This window comes from Corythoichthys intestinalis, chromosome 17 (genome assembly GCF_030265065.1).
Source record: "Corythoichthys intestinalis isolate RoL2023-P3 chromosome 17, ASM3026506v1, whole genome shotgun sequence".
NCBI classification, from domain to species: Eukaryota; Metazoa; Chordata; class Actinopteri; order Syngnathiformes; family Syngnathidae; genus Corythoichthys; species Corythoichthys intestinalis.
The window spans coordinates 25,572,330-25,593,096 of NC_080411.1; the positions used below are offsets into that span (position 1 = coordinate 25,572,330).

General features: G+C 38.4%; 1 protein-coding gene across 3 annotated transcripts; it reads right to left on the minus strand.

The window, feature by feature from the left end:
• Positions 1–334: 334 nt before the first annotated feature.
• si:ch211-222n4.2 (uncharacterized protein LOC101885505 homolog) lies at positions 335–19,765 on the minus strand. Of its 3 annotated transcripts, XM_057819973.1 has the most exons (8): positions 19,703–19,758; positions 18,824–19,090; positions 13,068–13,115; positions 12,710–12,782; positions 12,312–12,510; positions 12,144–12,244; positions 12,018–12,068; positions 335–3,498 (listed from the first exon to the last, which is right to left on the minus strand). In XM_057819973.1, exons 2-8 carry the CDS (start codon positions 18,957–18,959, stop codon positions 3,387–3,389), a joined length of 720 nt encoding a protein of 239 aa, XP_057675956.1. In that variant the 5' UTR covers positions 18,960–19,090; positions 19,703–19,758; the 3' UTR covers positions 335–3,386. The 3 variants fall into 3 exon arrangements, with proteins under 3 accessions (XP_057675956.1, XP_057675953.1, XP_057675954.1); XM_057819970.1 differs by having other exon boundaries at positions 18,824–19,765; XM_057819971.1 differs by lacking the exon at positions 13,068–13,115 and having other exon boundaries at positions 18,824–19,765.
• Positions 19,766–20,767: the final 1,002 nt, after the last annotated feature.

Genomic DNA, 20,767 nt, shown 5'->3' on the forward strand with positions numbered 1-20,767 from the left:
ATGTCATTTTGTTGATTTGAATACTTGTAACCTATTAGCACTGGTTAATTGGAAACCAAAATTGTTGTGTGTGCTTATTGATTAAGCCTTGAACCTCATATAAAGATGCATGCAATCATGAGGAAATGTATTCAAGGTGGCCGATTGCAAGTTGCGTTTCGCTTTGAATCTCCACCAAAGAGTGGCAACATGGGGGCCTCAAACCAGCTCTTAAATTACCTGAATCAACATCATGGTTAAAGCGAAGGTTATAAAAAGCTCTGACATTTTAGTTGTCAGTTTCTACTGTAAGGAATATAATGAGAAATGAAACACAATTCATATTAAGGCCAAAAGTGACAGGCAAAGAAAGATATCAGGGATGCCAAGGCAAAGGATGGTGTGAATGGTTGCAGACAAACCACAGAACAACACCAAAGAACTTCAACATATTTGTTCTGCAGAATGTGTCACTGTGCATCATTCAAAAATTCCGCAAACTTTGCACAAAGATAAGCTGCAGAGGAGAGGAAGCCTCACCTAAAATAGCAACAATATCAAGTACCATTATTGTACTCCAGGGGACATGCAGCATTTGCATGATCCATGATTGTGAAATACGCTGATCAGTTATTTCAAATTCTACCTGTTTTCTTTCAATTCTGTCTCCGGCAATATTTAAGTAGCTGCATTTCACAATTCTGTTAAGGGCGACAACTTCATGCATAGCTAATATAATCAAGAGTTTAATTTACATTCAACAAAAAGCCGGTGGGCATTGGGCACAAAACTGTAAAATCCTCAGAAATCTGTAACCGAAATACTGAAAGGAATGCAGGGATGGGGTCACAACAAATGAATAAAAACAAGCAAAGAGGAAAGCATTAGATAGTTAATTAGTATTGCAAGCAATCAAAAAGACATGCCACATAAGAAAGAAAAAAAAATGAAAACAGTTGCTCTGGTTTTTGAGGTTTTAGTCACCATTTCCTTTGTAGCCGCAGCTGCCAGAGAGCAGCTTTCAGCACTGCAACACTATGCGCATGTTAATAGACCTACACTGACTGGCTAATTCCTATTTAGACCTCACTGCTGTGACAGACCTGGTAAAACAAAAGAAAAAAATGAAGCACAAACATTTAACATTCAATGTACGACTGAGCACAAGTCCTAGGTTAATTTTTAAAGTAGTTTCTCTATGAGGATGTTCTTTAAAAGCACCACCTTTTTATGTAAACACCTACACTTCAAGGTGTTTGTGGTATGTTTCCCCCTCTAATGTAGTAGCTTTGATGAAAGTAAGTAGAAAGGTCAAAATCGCCATTGAATATCATAATAATACGTACGTATTGATATTACAGTAAATTTTCGAGGACATCTGAATTTCATCTTTAATGTCTGAGAAAGTGAAACAGGCAATCGCTGTAATCTCATTAGTCCATTGAAAGAAGGTTGACTTGTTTCCTTAGTTTCAGTGTTCTAAGTGGTAATCAGTCAGGGACGTTGGAAGTCACTCACAGCATGGGGTGCTGAGGATCTTTTTAGTGTCTCCGATCCAAAAACAGTCATTTCTGTCAAAATTTGTCATGCTCGTGCATTTTCTCCATAACAGGCTTGCACAATGGCAGTACACATGCACGCTGGACATTTTACGTACTACTATTAGGCTACTACAAAGACAGCGTTCCATTTCACCTACAGTGTGTGTTACAGTTTTTGTATTGGAAATAAAAGCACCCGTGTATTATAATGCAAATCCCCGCAGCTAGACGGCGCAATGACAAACGAATACATTTGATAACTAAAAGGGCCAATAAGCCTTGGTTCAACGCTCCCTTTTCACAACACAAAAATAAATTGCACACGAATATCCAACAGCGCTCTGCACGGCGGCAGCGCAACAGCAACAACAAACAATAAAATGGCTCCAATGCAAGTATGTCTTACCTATTCGAAGACACCAAAGGACAATCATCTTCATTTTCGACCTTGAATTGAATTTTAGACAATTTCGCTGTTTTTTTTGTAAAGAAAAAAATTGCCAATTCGTTTTGTGCCATTTTAACGCCTCCTCAAGCAACAGTTTACTGTTCTGTTGCAGTAGCGCTCTATTCAACGTTACCCGGTAGCAAACCATGTGCACACCTTTTCAACATATATATTTAATCCCCAAAGTTAAATATGCTATTGTTTCAATGTTTTATTTATTTTTAACATGCAAAAACAGATTGTACCATAAATGCTTTCCTCCCCAACACCATGGGGTGCTGCAGCACCCTCAGCACCCCACTTCCCGCTCCACTTTAATCTGTTACCATTTCAGTGTTTTAAGTGGTTCATCGATTTAATAGCAGGCAATGAGTTAAGATTAGAGTTAAATACTATTACACTTAGAGGTTGTTATAAAGTTTAAGATGACACAATTCTAAAACAGTCAATGTGAAACTTGTGTAGTTTAAGATGAAGTATACAACTGAACTGTACCTGATAAATACTGTTGTGGATTAAAAAGGTCATTTGAACATTTAACTCAGTGTTTCACATACCGCTAGTGGTACTCGTACCACACTTTGAGAACCACTGCCTTGGGCAGTGAATGGATTAAATCTGGATTGTTCTGGGCGTACTTGAAATGTATATGGAACGAAATAGTTAAAAAATAAAAATAAAAAAAATAAAAATGGCATTTAGAGTAAATCCAGATTTAGATTACAGTAGCATTATTGTGAATTTTTGAATGTTTAATTCTCATAAAGTGATAAGGGTTTTTTGTAATCGAGAAAGTTTGCCTGCATAAAGCAAAAGATTGCATGAAAGTCAAACAAGCAGAACTTTAATACAAACATCATTCACAAGTTGTATGATGAAGTTTGTTTTGAGATGGTACTTCTGTTGAAAACATTGTACTCTATGGGCACAATATTTAGACACCTGGCTTGAAGTGCAAAGGAAAGAAAAGATAACAGTTAAATACACTTTTTTAAGAAGGCGATCAAAGAATTTGGAGAGAATCTGGGAAATTTTGTCCGTTCACCCAGGGGAACATGAATGACCTTCCAAGCCTTTGAAATGGAAGCCATTTTATCTATAGACATTTTTTTGTCACAAAAGTATAGAACTATAACTGAAATGGCTACCCTACTCCCTGTTTTATTAAATGTTTCACATTCCAACACATTTACTGGACGATGCCGTGCTTCATCCAGCTTAGTTTTTAGCTCACGTTGTTAACATGTAGTGACAACTTTGTCATGACTTTGGAAAATACCCAACATTTAAAAACAAACTACTGGAAACACTTTCCAGCATATATTCAATCATTTGAGACTTTGCTTGTCCAGGGAGACAAAAAGGACTGTGACTGTCCTAAAGGTTTCTGGTGTTTGGAGAAGTGATCTTCTCTTTTCTCACCGCACTTTAGTCTTGACATGGCCTCTGTGTACGGCTTGACTTCTTCTCTGGCGCTCTACCACAGATGAGCTGAGGCTCTTCGAGAGCGCTGGTAGAGTCACACCGGTCCTAAGGAAGAAAAATGTATGTGGTATGAAAACGTATCTGAACTTTTTGGGAATTGCTCACATTTCTGCATAAAATCACAGTCAAATGTGATCTGATCTTTGTCAGACTTACTCAGATGAAAATGCAGTGTCTGCTTTAACTAAAACCACCCAAACATTTATAAGTTTTCATATTTTAATGAGGATAGCATGCAAACAATGACAGAAAGGGGAAAAAAAGTAACTGAACCCTCTGCCTTAGAAGACTTAAAGAGCAATTGAAACCAATTCTTACTAAACATTTTATATAGGTGTGTGCCCAATCACTGATGAGTGGTTTAAAGCTGCCCTGCCCACTATAAAACACACACCTGGTAAGAATTGTCTTGATTAGTAGCACTGTCTGATGTGCATCATAGCTCGGTCAAATGAACTGTCTAAAGACCTGCGATCAAGGATTGTTTATTTGTATAAAGCTGGGAAAGGATACACAACCCCTCCGCAGAAGTTTTGGCAAAATATTTTGTGGACTGATAAAACGAAAGTTGAATTGTTTGGGAGTAACACACAACGTCATGTGTGAAGGAAAAATGGAACAGCTCACCAATATCAACACCTCATCCCCACCGTCAAGCATGGTAGAGGGAGCATCACGATTTGAGGCTGTCTTGCTGCCTCAGGTCCTGGACAACTCGCAATCATTAATGGAAGAATGAATCTAAAAATTTATCAGGATGTTTTGCAGGAAAACCTTAGGCTGTCTGTCAGACAGTAGAAGCTAAAAAGAGGAATGATACTGCAACAAGACAATGATCCAAAATACAGACAGAATGGTTTCAGAAGAACAAAATACACGTTCTCGAGTGGCCAAGTCAAAGTCCAGACTTGAACCCCATTGAGATGCTGTAGCATGACCTAAAGACAGCGATTCATGCCAGACATCCCAGGAATCTGACTGAACTACAACAGTTTTGTAGAGAAGAATGGGCCAAGATTAGTCCTGATCGATGGGCCAGACTGATCTGCAGCTACCAGAAGCGTCTGGTTGAAGTTATTGCAGCCAAAGGGGGACCACAAAATATTAAGTGTGATGGTTCACTTATTTATTATTCCCCCATCTGTCATTGTTTGCATACTATCCTCATTAAAATATGAAAACCTATAAATGTTTGGGTGGTTTTAGTTAAAGCAGACTCTGTTTTTTCATCTGTGTGACTTTGACAAAGATCAGATTAAATTTGATGGTGATTTTATGCAGAAATGTTAGAAATTCCAAAAGGTTCAGATACTTTTTCATGCCAATGTATGTCACAAAAATATCTGTTTTGTTATTATAATACAGACTGTTTCAGAAGCAATAAGGTCCTTGTGGATCTAATTCCCCATTTGTATGGAGCATCTAATCTCCAACTATATCCTGGTTTGGACTCTAGTGTACGACCAAAGCAGTTGCTGTTGCTTTTTTAGGCTTCAGGTTGACTAAAATAGTGCCTGACATACTTCAAACGTATTTTAATGTGCAAAGAGATATTTTTAAAAATGACTGTGGGTAGAATTTCTTTCATCGCTTAGTACAGAAGGGTACAGTAGAACGTCTTGGGTTAAATACAACATTAGCAACATCCTATATTAGAGAAAAAATATGTTTGATTTCTTTTACCACACGTGTGAGTGTTCCATTATCCAACAACACTTTTTCTTTCACATGAGTTTTTCACACGAGTGTAACATGAGTTACACCGGTTTCCACGTGTAGTGGTTGCTGTCAAACATCCCTCTGTTTTTATTGCTAGGATAGCATTTCTGAGACTATGTTTGTGTGATGTGTGCTATTTACAGATACATGCCGACTTCTCAAGAGACCTTTGTTGCCACTATGGAAGAATGATTTAAGGTTGATAATGGGTGATTTCACATATTAAAAAAAGAAAAGGGATATCCACCCTAGATAGCAGACCGACATTGAATAAATGTTGAATTTCCATTAAAATCATCAATATGGTTGACATTGAAATTTACGACGATAAACAATGTTTAATCAATACTGCAAATACCGACGACACCTGGCAGTGACGTTGAAATAACGTTGTTCGATGGTATGTCAGGCGATAGTAGGGTTGACACTGTTTTACAGTTGATGAACCAATCTTGACAAATAGTTGATTTATGATTGGCCGGAAAATATGATTGAAAAGTCATCGAATTATGGACGAGCGTAAGTTATGTGCGAAAAATAGTTGTGTTCGTGGTTTACCGGGAAGACAGTGAATCACCTCAAACGAACTCCACTGGAAACACCTCATTTAAGGATAGTCATATTTAAAGGTAAACCTGTTGCTCCTCTTCAGAGCCTTTAACTGCAACGATATCTTACGGTATAATGAAATGTGTTTGTCATTATTACTTGTATATGAAACATTTTCCCTGACAGTGCATTTGCTATGATTGGCATAAAAACAAATACCTACTTAGCCTGGATGTTAGCTATATAGAACTTAGTTCAGGCAAATTTAATTCTTTTTTCCAATTAAACTGCTAAAATCACTAGATATTGCACAGTATTACGCATATTACCTAGTCTAAATTGATGTAATGAACACCAAGGCAGTGCGTTCATTGTTCCATCAAAGCTAGCTAGCTAGCCTATAACCAATTGGCTGCAAAGCTTCATTGCTTCAAGAAGCTTCATTTGGCCATCACTGCTCCCTTGAGGGAGACGGTCAACCTCTGCTGCCACCTGCTGTCAACACTGTTGTTGTCCAACATGCCTCCTAGCATGCATTGCAGCGTTACAGATGTAAATAACAACCAAAATTCATGTTCGGTGCTAATTATTTCTTCAGTTACTGTTCCAATTGTTTCATTAATTGCTATTTATGGTATTTGATATACCATACTTTATTTGACAGTGGCACCATAAAACTGTCATTAATCATAATGATGACATGACACTGCCATGAACATTAATGAATGCTTATAAGAGATGTCATTTTCTCATTTAGTGTTATCTGGCAAATTATCTCACTTTAGAATGGCTGTAAAAGAGCCAAGCTTGACATAAATGGAGTTAGTGACATAATTTACCAGATGACACTTGTCATAAGGATTCGGTAATGCCCATGATAGTGTCTTGTCATAATTATGATGGTCTTATGACAGTCTTATAACGCCACTATCAAATAAAATGTTACGTATTAACCCAAATAAATCAACAAATAAGCCACACTGGACTATAAGCTGCAGGATTCATAATGAAGGAAAAAAGTAGCGGCTTATAGTCCGAAAATAACGGTAATTTGAAATACAGCCATTTTTATTATTTATTTAGTTGTTATTATATTATTTATTTATTATTTATATATACTGTATTCATTTTTTTTATTATTTACATATAATATTTTATTAGTCAGCTGTGTCTTCTGTCTGTAAATGAAGCAGGACCTCTAAATAAAGGCATATTTGAAAGCATTAATAGCGTCATGGTTGAAAATGAAGGAAAACATAACAGCGATTCAGCGTTGTTCCAACATTGTCACCGTATTGGGCCGAATATAAGACTTTTGTTTGTTTTTTGCAGTGAAATAAGATTGAAAAAGAGGGGGTCGTCTTATATTCGCAGTCTAGATATTGTACCCATTCACGACGCTAGATGATGCCAGATATCATTGAAGCGATGTTCTGTTATGACAAATCTCAGCTACTCTCCCCATTCACAACGCTAGATGGCACCAGATATCATTGAAGCGATGTTCTATCATGACAGATCTCAGCTACTAGTTTAAGCAGTTTGCATTATTTTATTGCAATGTTTTTCCTTATTCAGATTTGTTTCAAGACTACAGTTACAGTTAGACTTAGATTTGATAGTTAATGCAGTTATTACAATTTTGTTGTTTTATCAGAATAGACTGTTTTTTTTACATTTCAAAAACCAGAAGCCATTCATTTACGAATGTGATTGCACTTTAGTTTACATATTTAAATGTTCATATATTAAGATTTGAATGAGGCAAAATAATTAGCTTTTTCTCTCAAATATATTGTTATAATTATTTGTTTCAGATGTACTGTAATTATTTTCTGTATAAAAATTAATTTGGTGTTCAAAAAGTCTTTTTTCAAACTTGAGTCTTGAAAAAGAGGGGGTCGTCTTATAATCAGGGCCGTCTTATATTCGGGCCAATTCGATAATAATCGAAGTGACGTTTAGGTTTTGTAAGGATTTCAACGTTGGGACAAAACTTCAACCAAGGTGATGACAAATCAATGTCGGCTGTCAACGTTGATTCAACGATATAACAATGACAGCGAAATGTTGATTCAACATCTTTTCAACGACGATCTGCTATCTGGGCACTGTTTGCTAGGATGAAGCTGCTATGCTAGCATGCTGTTGGCCCCCCAATGGACACTGTCTGATGGTTGATGCCATTACTGAAGAATAAGTTAAGACTAGCCATTAGTGGTTTCACACATAAAAAAAAAAAAAAAAAAAAAACGGACTTCTCCAGTTTGCTACAACGAAGCTGCTATGCCAGGGCTAGCTCTGACAACTGTCAGACAAGACTCCAGGATAATTCGAAGTAAACTAAGCACAGTTAGGGTACTTTACGAAGCCTCACTACAAGCTAAGAAGTCAATGCAAAGTTAATTTTATTCTTTCTTCTTGATAATTGTAGCAACCCATTTCATTGATGTGAATCACCTTTGTGGTTTTAGACTGCCTGTGAACACACTAGTGCAGTGCTTCACCATTATTTTATGTTAGCCCCTCCCCCTCCAGGAAGACGTAAACGTTTCGCGCGCCCCCCACAACTCTCTGCTGCCACTATAAATTGTATCATTTGCCTACAAATTATTAATATAAGTATACCTCTGCATAATATTGTGCCCTTTTTAATATTAAAGAAAAAATATATAGCTCAACTTAAAATAAAGTATAGAACAGACTTAAAGTGCATTACTTTGCCTGAAAAAAAAAAAAAAAGTCACATCCAATCAGTAAAAATACATTCACGGTACATTTTTGGATCATTTAATAGTGAAAAATACATTTTAATAAAATCAATCAATAAATAATAATAAATTTAAAACCATTTAACCGTAAAAACAAAAATTAATCGAACAAAAACAACAGTGTCATTGGACAATGGGACAGTTTTTATTTTTGCTATTTTGCGCTGAGCAACTTGGTATGCCACCTTATATGATGCTAACAGTGCTCGCTGGTTTACTGATGTAATTCTGCGGAACAAAGCGGGACGATTGTTGGCAATATTCGGCACGTCTTGGCTGAAAAAAAATCAAGTGGCTTATCAATGTGAGTGGGGTCTAATGTTTATAAGTGACATCTTATTTCATGTGTCCTTCCTGCTGTCCGTTGCAAACATTTTTAGACACAGACAAGTCTTTTCTCGTCTCCCACTGTATTAAAAGTCAAAGGCAAACGCTACATACGCTTAGTCATATTTCCTCGTCTTAGCTCGTCATATCTCCAGTGCAATTTGCTGTGTGCTCTTGTTTTGTTTAAAAATACTGCGCAGACTTTGAAAATGATACATTATTCTAGTATGGCAAAAAAGTATGTTCCGCGAGGTCACATGCGCCACCCCTGGCATCTCTTTGCGCCCCCCTAGGGGGACCCGCCCCACTATTTGAGAAGTACTGCACAAGAAGTGACACCATTTGGCTTCCATGATAGACAGCTAGCTGCACACGAATGAGGATGCAATGACATGCTGGTGTCAATTTGGTTAAAGAGAAACAGATTATTGACCAATCAAATCTTTTTGTGAAACATCTATTGCAAGGGCGTAGGTTTGCATCGGGATGGTAGGCACATACCACTATACCAACTTTTCAGGATGCTCAAATTGTCCCCACCAACTTTTAAGCAAACTTATTTGCATTGTATAATGACTTCAGTTATATACAGTAGTTCATTTAGATTGTCTTCTCATATGTTGTAACGATAGAATTGACCCTACCATTATTTAGTGAATTATTTTCATTATACTCAGACTTACCCTTTTTCAGTTTCAGCAATTTATTTGCTGAATGTGCCGGTCCATTTTTTTCTGCCTCAAACAAACGCTTGATTGGCTGATGACTTGCATTTATTTACAATGTATTTCTTTTCTACATTATCTATTTAAAAATATTTTATTTGCAGCCTATGCAGACATTTTTTTTCCAAATAATCATACATTAATCCTAGTCGAGGTAAAAAGTTTTCATTTTTTGTTGCGTTGAGCTGTGAACAAAAGCAGTAGTGTTTTACCGGATGGAAGGCTCCATTTTGATTAAATTTTGTTATACCCTGACTAAGAAGTTTTTTTCCCCCTTATATTTATTTATTTAGACAATGTTGAGTGGTCTTAAGACAAATGTTTATTTTGTGCATTCCTGGATAGTGAAGAGATGATGAACAAGTGTGTATGTTTTGTAGTGCTGCAACGATTAATTGACTAACTTGAGTATTCCATTAGAAAAAAATATTCGAATTAAATTTTGCTGCTTCGAGTATTCGTTTAATTAAAGTGGCGCTGTAATGGTTTATTTTGAAAGTGTTTGCATTTACTTTTATTGACTAAGGTGGATACACTGCCCTTTGATCTGCCCCATTTCACATGGCTGAATCCAAATGCTCCCTGTTAAGACCACTTTAAACTAAAGATGTCCCGATCGATCGGCACGTCATTTTCAAAGTATCGGAATCGGCACAAAAAATATCGGACATGCCTTTTTATAATTTTTTTTTTTTTTTTAATTTAAATAGTTTTCTAATTGTATTTACCGTTACAGACAAAATGTCTTACACTCATCCAGAGTAGTTTTGGCTTAAAGTAGGGCTAACAAATTAATTGCGTTAACGGCGGTATTTAATCTTTTTTAATTAATCACGTTAAATAATTAACGTAAGCGCTGCACGACCCACTCACGCATTGTGGCGTTCAATCTATAAAGACGCTGTTTTACCTATAGATAGTGCTAAAAGGCAGCGTATAATGAGTACAGAGAATTTTGACAGCCTTTGGAGCCATTTAAAGTGGCTCTTACAATACCCCTCTCAGCAATTAATAATATCGTGGGAGGCAATGTGGGGAAGAAAGGTAGTAGTTGATCATTTTCTTAACACCCTATGTTCTTTCCCAACGCAGAGAAGATATATCAATTGGTGCCCCTACGCACAGTCATGGTTGCACTTCCCATCATGCATTTGGGCAGAAGTTAAATGGCTGCAGTATCATTTACTGAAAGCTCAACAAATACACTAGATGGCAATATTTAGTCACAATATACAAAGTCACATTTATCCTTTAAGAATTACAAGTCTTTCTATCCGTGGATCCCTCTCACAGAAAGAATGTTAATAATGTAAATGCCACCATGAGGATTTATTGTCATAATAAACAAATACAGTACTTATGTACTGTATGTTGAATGTATATATTCGTCCGAGTTTTATTCATTTTTTTCTTAATGCATTGCCAAAATGTATATGATCGGGAAAAATTATCGGGGATGATTGGAATTGAATCGGGAGCAAAAAAAAAAAAAGCATTCGGATCGGGAAATATCGGGATCGGCAGATACTCAAACTAAAACGATCGGGATCGGATCAGGAGCAAAAAAACATGATCGGAACACTTTACTCTACTTTAAAACCAAGTTTTTGTTTAAGCTAATGTTTTTTAATGCATTAGCAATTTAGTATATAGGTATATTTAGCCGTTTATTGTCGGAATATGTCTGAACCATTTGTTAAGAGCATTATAAAAAATAAAAAAAACAATAGCATTTTATAGCATTTAAGCTAGCGGACCTAGGCTATGTAAGTTAGCCATTTGTTCTTTTGTTGTACATACATCCTCATTTAAAAAAAAAAAATACCGTTTGAGGGTCAGCTCAGGTATTTTAATTTTTCCTGTTCCTTATCCGATTACTCGATTATTCGAACGAACTAGTTCATCGATTAATCGACTACTAAAATAATCGATAGCTGCAGCCCTAATGTATTGTGATTGTTAATATAATTTATGGTCAAATATTTCAATTCATATTTGCTTATAAAACTCATTTATTATGGAAGTTTTCAAAATGTTTCTTTAGTAGTTTTTGAAAACAAGGTTTGAATTGAACGGTTTACCTGAACCAATACACATGAAAATACAAGTCAATACAAATTTATTTTGCATTGATCAATTAGCCTATCAATCAATTAGGGTCATATTCATGAGAAAAGTAGGCCTGAACCCAGTTCACCCAATCTGTTTCGTCTTATTAATATCTTTATTATTAATTACTTAATTATGCTGTTTTATTGTCCCTACCAATGTTAAGGCCAGACCTACGCCCTTGTCTATATGTGTGAATAACACATCTTAAAACATAGACACCTGTGGCTTATAGTCAGATGTGGTGTCTATTTGTATTTTTTCTTAAATCTAAATTTGGGTGGTTCCTTCCATTTGAGGAATTTACAGTGTAGGAAAACAATTTATTGGGAGACTCACAGAAGAGGGACACAGAACTACATACGTTTTTCCTGTTTGGGGATCCAGGTTAGGAAAGATGTGGTCAGAGGTTTTGCTGAAAAACGTTAAGCACTCATTAGAAATATGCTTGTCCTTTCCACATGAAGGATAACAGTTTATTAAGCTTTACCTGATATCATCCCCAAGGTAAGCTTTGGTCAGATTGTAGTTTTCTGGAGTGATTCTCTTGTTAACCACAATATCTCTCAGCAACTCCTTATACCGTACAATCTAGAAGATACAGAATTGTTGGTGTGAGTCGAGACACACATAGGATTGCAAACATTTTGACACTCACTTCCTGAGACTGTAAACTGTTGGTATTGTACAGCTGCTGGATGATAAGCTCACACTCCCGTAGCGTCGATGCACGTGGTGGATGAGATGGACCGTTTTGGACTTTGAGAGGCTCCACTGAGGAAACGGGCGCTTCAGACTGTTGTGACCTGCGATTTGGTCTGATTGGTCCAAGGATCTCTGTGCAGTCTCCCATGCCCCTAACCCACGGACATAACATTCTGGTGTTAGTTTACCCAAATATGCACCGACAAAAAGTGAGCACTTCTCAGAAATAAAATTCACAAATACATTTCCTCTTCTGCATTGGTTGTTTCTGATTCCAAAATATTATTCCCAATAAAGTAAGTAAATCATTTGTTACATGCTTCTTTTTGCTGAAATTGATCAGATATTCACCTTGTCATTTGGTTCTGTTGGGATTCTTTCCCATGTGAGGAAGGTCCAACACCCACTTGGTTATGTTTCAAAACTGGAAAAACACAGTGTGCGGGTGGTTATCATGTAAATGAGCCTATCTGTCTGTTATGTAATAGCGAGACAAAAGTGGCTCAGTCACTGACACATTTTCACAAAACATATTGTATAGTTGTTTAATTCCCACTTGATGGGTGGGCAGGCCATCTCCAGAGGCATAATTATTTGTATCAAACAAAAGTCCATTTTCCATAATGTGTCCTATTTAAAACAATATTATTAAAATGAACTATTTAGTTTTGTTTTCATATTTTGTTTGCAGTGTGAAGCTTCATCTTACCTTTCCTACTTGGCTTGGGAGCCTCCATAATCATCTTATACTTCAACTCTGTAACAGCCAAATTAAAAAAAAATAATAATAATAGGAGAACAGGGTTCATTATGGAGAAACAAGACACCTGTTTAGTAAAGTGACACCAGCCTCATGTCCACATCCAACAGGGAAACCACTTACTTTCCATTTAAACATTTTATACCTATGGGACATTGGTACGCATCTAATACAAGGATCCTGCTTTTCCTTCCATCATATTATTAGAATAGAATAGATGTTATTGCCATTGTAATGTACAACAAAACTTGAGAAAGCACAGGTGGTAAAAATAATGATTCAGCCTATCACTCGTTAATCAATTTCAAATTTAAAACTAAAATAGCCAGCATTGTTTCGCTCTATGTAATAAAATGAACCCAAATTGCTTTCATTTTCAATTTTGAATCAAAAGTGATATTTGTGCAACACCATTCTCTGGTGGTCAGGTTATAGACCCCAATCACGTGACGTCACAACTCCGCCCCCCATGACTGGTGCCGCCATATTGTCCGTCAGCTCATCATGTTTACATATTACCGCTACGTACATTCCTCCTATTACTGCGTGTTTTTCTGCTTGTCTAAGGAACCCAAAAACCTTCCTGACAATCGTTAACATTGATTAATCAAAATGGTGAAGGCATGTGTGGCGGTTGGTTGCAGTAACAGCGAAGATAAACGATCATTTTAGTAGTTGTTGTGTGCCCATTGTTACAAGGGCAAATCTCTAAAGCAGCACAGTTTGTTTATCTCGGTCCATGATGCGTTTGTGTCGACAGCCATTAGACAGCGGCGAAAACATCAATATGATGCCAACACGATCGCAGTCATCATTAGACGGAGACTACGAAGCTCGTCGCCACGGTCGCGGAGCAAGAAGGTGAGCGCAACAACAGGTGTTGTGCCGAAAAATAGCCGCCCTGCGTGAAATGTCCCCCCTGACGGGAGTGCCCACACGGAAACGACTTTCTTGTACCGTGAATATGTATTATTTTACTCTGCTTGAACTAATAAATGTCATACCTGTGTGATAGTCATTGGGATATGGTCGTGAAAACCTGTAGACTAATACATTTTTGTTCAAAGATGGTTATGTGGCCCAGTCCACGATTTGTTACTAAAATACAGCACTAATATTTTGCGTAATTTAATTATTTAAAACTGATCTTACAGTCGTAAATCCATTACTGTAATGCGTCCATGAAAACATTTGTTTTGTTTTCACGTCAATAAAGCGTTATAAATGAGTGCTCCCGTCAGGGGGGGGACATTTCACGCGGGGCAGCTATTTTCCGGCACACACCGGCCCGTTGTTGATCAAGTTTCATTTTACAATCGTGACAACGGTGACGCTGAGCTGACCAAGTGTCTCTGTTTATATTCGGGCCGGTGCCGATTTTGGGTACCCGACTCCTCGTCGTGACATAAACTGGAGTATGATTGGAAATTTTGTGGTCTCAGGACGAGCTCTGACGCACGTGACGGGACCAAACGGGAGGAAACATCGGTTTGGGCATCAAATATGGATCTGGCGACTGGATCGACCGAAGCTTTTCCAAATAACGGCTTTTATGTAACTCATCCAATGGGTTTACAGCGTCTGAAAGCACCGGGGTTTCCATAATTTGCAAGTGAATCCACATTTAGAAACTACGATCATTGACAATACAGATACACAATGACGGACAATATGGCGGCACAATACAGCTATCACGTGATTGTGTGACGTTGGTGATTGGGGTCTATAGCAAGTGTGATAACCAACCCATTGTCCAACCAACCTGCCATCTGTTAATTGTTTGTAAAATATTATTATTAGTCCCCACTTACTTCCACCTTCGTAATATTTCCCGTCTTCGCCCTTCTCTCACCCCCGACACCGATGCCACTCTTATCTGCAGTTTAGTCACCTCCCGGATCGACTACTGCAATTCACTGCTCTTCGGCCTCCCCAAGAAATCCCTCCACAAACTGCAGCTATTCCAAAACTCAGCAGCCCACCTCATCACAAGAGCTTCAAGCACACACCACATCACCGCCATCCTCTGTCCACTCCATTGACTACCAAACAACGAATAAACCACAAGATCCTCCTCATCACTTTTGAAGCTCGTCACGATCTGTTATTCTCATTAATACTCGTCCTCCACCACTCCGCTCCTCTTCCATCCTCCATCTCTCGGTCCCAGGTGCCCATCTTGTCACCTATGGTTCCAGAGCATTTAGCCGCTCTGCCTGCCAGCTCTGGAACGCTCTACTGCATGATATACAGTGAGAAGCAGAAGTATTTGCACCCCTTGTGATTTTGCAAGTCCACCTACTTAGAAAATAGTGGTCTGAAATTTCAATCATAGATGCATTTCCACTCATAGAGACATAATCTTTAAAAAAATCCAGAAATCTCCATGTATGATTTTTCAAGTAATTTGTAATTTACTGGGGTTCATAGGTATTTTGTACCCCTGGGAATCAGAAATAATTATGGCACTCACAGAGTTGTCAGTCTACCTTAAATAAAGTCCACCTTTACTGTATAAGTAACCATCCACCCGTTTGGGCTCATTATTGTCACCTGTGCACCCCACAGACAGTCAAAATCCAACTGCTACCATGGGCAAGACCAGAGGGCTTTCGAAAGACACTAGAGAAAAAAATGTTGAGCTCCACAAAGCTGGATAAGGCTATGGGACAATTGAAAAGCAGCTTGGAGAGAATAAATTAACAGTTGCAGCAATTGTTCGAAATGGAAAAGGCTAAACATGACGGATAATTGACCTCGGACTGGGGCTCCATGTAAAATCTCTCCTCATGGGGCATCACTCATGATGAGAAAAGCTCAGCCAAGAACTACACTGCAGGAGCTGGTCAATGACCTGAACAGAGCCGGATGCACAGATTCAAGGGCTACTGTTAGTGGAACACTACTGCATGGTGCAATGGTTTAAAATCATGCATTGCTCAAAAGGTTCCCCTGTTGAAGCCAGTACATGTGAAGGCCCATCTGAACTATGCCAGGGACCATCTGAATGATGCAGAGGGGTCATGGGAGAAAGTCATGTGGTCAGATGAGACCAAAGTAGAACTTTTTGGTACAAACTTTACTCATCGTGTGTGGAGGAAAAAGAAGGATGAGTACAATCCCAAGAACACCATCCCCACTGTGAAGTGTGGGGGTGGAAACCTCATGCTTTGGGGCTGCTTTTCCACAAAGAGTGTGACAAGACAACTGTACTGTATAAAGCAGAGGATGAATGGTGAAATGTTTCGTCAGATTTTGTGCCACAACCTCCTTCCTTCAGTCAGAGACTTGAAGATGAGTTGTGGCTGGATCTTCCAACATGACAATGATGCAAAGCACACAGCCGAGCTGACCAAGCAGTGGCCGCATAAAAAGCATATCAAGGTTCTGGAGTAGCCTAGCCAGTCTCCAGACCTCAATCCAATAGAAAATCTTTGGATGGAGCTGAAACTTGGCGTTTTTCAACAACAGCCCCGAAACCTGAAAGATCTAGAGAAGATTTGTGTGGAGGAATGGGCCAAAATTCCTGTTTCCATATGTTAAAACCTGGTGAAGAACTACAGAAAGACCTCTGTAATTGCAAACAAAGGCTTTGCACTAAATATAAGCACTGATTTTCTCAAGAGTAAAAATACTTACGAACCCCAGTGAATTACAAATAAATTATTTTAAAAATCATACAACGTGAGTTCCAGATATTTGTTTTAGGAATATGTCTCTATAAGTGCAAATGCATACATGTATATGATTGAAATTTCAGACCATTATGTATTTTCTAAATATCATACTTTTTATATCTCCACTCAACTTTGCTCTGCTGTGTGTGATGGCTTTAAAATTTTGTTACATGATTTTGCTTTTTTTTTCTGTGCGTTTGTCGACATTTATTTTTCTTCTTGTGCAGTGACTTTGGATGTTCAGAAAGGTGCTTTGAAATAAAATGCATTATTATTATTATGATCAGATATATTTTCGAATTAATCCTCTGATTACCGTACTTTACCATCAGAATGATGAAAATCTGTATGGTCAGACCTACAAGAAATATTCACTTGCTGCAGATCTAGACCTGGAAGATCTGGGGCAGTTTAAAGTTTCAACGCCAACGACGGCGATAGACGTCCAATCCTTTTTAACCGGTAGTCCTGACAGCAGGGGTGTTACCGGGGGCAGTGCCCACCCACGGACACGCTCTGCCCACCCAAAGAAAACTGGATGTAGTACTAACGGCAGTCTGGGCACCGCGTATGGTATCTCATTCATAGAGTACTGATGTGTTCTAAGTTTTAACCTTTGCGTTGTTACCTCTTTCACCTTAACTCATTTGCTCCCAAAAACGTATAAATATGTTCTATTTTTAATTGTTTCAGTGTCCCAAAGACGTATTTATACGTCTTGTACGTTTTTTTTGTTGTTGTTTTTTTTTTTTTTTTTTTTTTTTTTACAAGAGACATCTCTGGGTTCAGATTCAATTTAGCTCCAAAGCACAAAGCTGAAAATCCATTTTAAAGCAATAAAACTGCCATTTGGTAAGACCCGCAACCCGATTCAATGGCAACGAGCGGCGGGGCCACACGGCCGGGGCGCCGGCCGAAGACGACCGAATGGCGTCCAGGATGCCAGGCGGCGAACGACTAAGCAGAACAACCCAGAGGACGCCCGGGATGCCAGGCGCTGGACGACCAAGCACAATGACAGGGACCACCAGTGGAGCGGACGATGCTGTTGAGTCCGCGCTGCTCGCCGAGCAGACCCCGCAGGGACTCAAAAAAATCCATCTTTATGAAACAGGCGGAAATGTTGGTTTTGTTCCTAAGGGGCGCTCCACACATTTACGCATACTTTGATTTTTTTTTTTTTTTTTTACATTTTACCAAAGTTTTCACCAGTGTTCACCTGGCTGTTGAGTTTGGTGAGTTTTGAAGCATTCTGAGTGGCTCGAAGTAGGGCTCAAAGTGTCGGCGGGACAAAGAATGACTGCTAGGGGGCGCTTGGTGCTACATAATGTATTTGGAATTTGTCTTTACACGGTATCAAAGACTGCACCTGTCTTGACCTGCCTGCTGATTTTGGTGCATTTTGAAGCATTCTAAGGGGGTCAAATTGAGCTCAAAGAGGCTGCGGAACAAAGAATAACTATAACAGTGATAATAATAAAACCGAGGAATCGCAAAAGGTTACCTAAAAAAAAAAAACATTGTTACCTGAATGTCCATACTGTTCAGTTATGGATGTGTTCCAAGTCAACTAAAATCAAATCAACTTTTATTTGTCTAGACCAGGGGTGCCTAAGTCCGGTCCTCGAGAGCCCCTATCCAGCTTGTTTTCCATGTCTCCCTCCTTGAACACACCTGAATCAAATGATCAGCTCATCAGCAAGCTCTGCAGGAGCCTGATAATGATCCTGATTATTTGAGTCAGGTGTGTTGCAGGAAGGAGAAATGGAAAACAAGCTGGATAGGGGCTCTCGAGGACTGGACTTGAGCACCCCTGGTCTAGAGCAAATCACAACAACAGTTATCTCAAGGAGAAAACTAAACATGTTAAGGTGCAGTAGCCCTACGCTGGATTTCGACCTACTTGAGCATTGTAGCTTTTTTTTTTTTTTTTTTTTTTAAGACTAATGCCCACCCACACCTGGCATCCTGGTAACACCAATGCCTGACAGTGAATGATCAGTCCCAGTTTTCTCATTGTTAACTCACCTTTGTTCTCCCTTCTGAGATCGTCAACTTCTTGATGAAGTTTCTGAAGTGTTTCTTTGTGCTGGTACTGTAGGAACTCGATGTTCCTCTGCAGTGAAGCGACGCGGAGGTCCGTGTCGACTTGAGTCGAGCCCATCGTAACCTTCGGCCCCTCTCGGTCTCCCGTGGGGAGGACGGGCAGCGGCTGCAGTCTGTTCGCCAGTGAAGGTCGAGGTTTGCACGGCACTCCGAGATGCCCGACTCGACTCCACTGTGGCAGGTGTCGCACTGGCGGGAGGTGATTACCGGACATTGCCGTGCTTCATCCAGCCGCCTTGTTTTATTTTATTTATATTATTTAATCTTAACTTTTATTTATTTATGTAGCTCACGTCTTAGCAAGTCGTTACAACCGGGTCAAAGCAGCAATAATAATTCCCGTGCCAGCATTGACCTTATAAACAAAAATGACTCGATTGCAACACACGTTGCTTAATAAAACAACAAATATGAAAAGCTTTTAACTAATTACGTGAACGTGAACTGCTGGCCGGTCAAAATGCCAGTTACTATGGCGACAGATCACCGCTTTTGACGCCGCGTTTCAGTCACCTCGGATTAACCGAGACTCACCTTGTCCTCGTCAACAAAGAACAGACGTGCTCATAACGACATAAACACAAAATTATTACGAAGGCACGGCATTTTATACATACAAACACGACAGCAACACGTCCGTAAGAAGGTTTCGGTTCATAATCATAAGTGAGCGTTTCTGACTTGGAATTCTTAAGATTACCATTCTTTCTATTGATGAATTCTAGCTAATTTAAATTTGGCATAACGTTAAAAAATACGTCCGCTTGCATTTATCACGATTTAAGATTCAAGATACTTTACCGAAATTAAGAAAATGTTAACTTTTCAGTGACTACCAACGCAGCATTACATGTGATCTCTGACCACCAGGAAGTCTTTGAGGTTTGACAGATACCAGCACCAATCAAAGGAGACGTTTGCATACACAACGATTCTGATTGGTGCAGACTGTTGGGGGCTGTGCTAAAGTGGAAATGATAAAAAACAATATAACTATTACCAGCAGAAATGCATTATTTTGTGCAAAAAGTGTTTAAAACAACATCGACTAAATTGACATTTTCGTCATTTATAACAAATGAACGAATAAGGCAATTCCATTAACTGATATTTTAAAAACATTGTTTTCCATTGTGTTACTAATATCCATACCTGTCAACCCGAGGCCGTTGGCAATCTTACAAATAGTGACATATGCCCTGACAAATTGGTGACTAATCTTACAAAGTCGTGTATATAGCGTGCAATATGAAACAAAAATAAAACTCAATTTTTTAAATAATATGAATTTATTGGTAATATTATAACATATAACCTGGTGCAATCCAAGAACAATCAATATTTTCAGCTACATCATGATTACTAAAATTTAACAGTGACTTTTGTGATAATTGTGTGTATCACTTGGCAATTTCTATCACATCTTTTGATGGCTGCACTTCATGGCACTTCAGCTCGCAATTCAGTTTGACTGAAGGTAGTTTGTTAGTGTGTCCAATTATAAATTAAAAAGATCAGTTGATAAAATGAACTTACCGATGCAATCTTTGAGTCAGGGAACATTTCTTTTGCTAATTCTGAGAAGTGATCAGCAATAGTTGCGGGCAAATTGTGTTCGGCAACAAATTGGCAGAATACAATCTCCGCTTTCGACACTTTTCATTCTGCAGACTTCATCTTTATGACCAGTGTTGTTAATCTTACTTTTAAAAAGTAATTAATTACAGTTACAAATTACTTCTCCCAAAAAGTTCTTGAGTTAGGAACTCGGTTACCTGAATGTAAGAGTAATTAGTTACTTGGCAAAGTAACTGGTGTTACCTTTCATGTTTTTTTTTCTTCCTTAAAACAAAGAAAACAAATAGT

What these genes read in the sequence shown, in the direction of transcription:
- si:ch211-222n4.2 (XM_057819970.1), bottom strand. Translation starts at nt 19,115, where the DNA reads ATGTCCGGTAATCACCTCCCGCCAGTGCGACACCTGCCACAGTGGAGT. An exon ending in TCCCAAGCCAAGTAGGAAAG is followed by an intron (nt 12,783 to 13,067) that starts GTAAGATGAAGC and finishes GTGTTTTTCCAG; the next exon opens with TTTTGAAACATAACCAAGTG. An exon ending in TACCTTGGGGATGATATCAG is followed by an intron (nt 12,069 to 12,143) that starts GTAAAGCTTAAT and finishes AACGTTTTTCAG; the next exon opens with CAAAACCTCTGACCACATCT.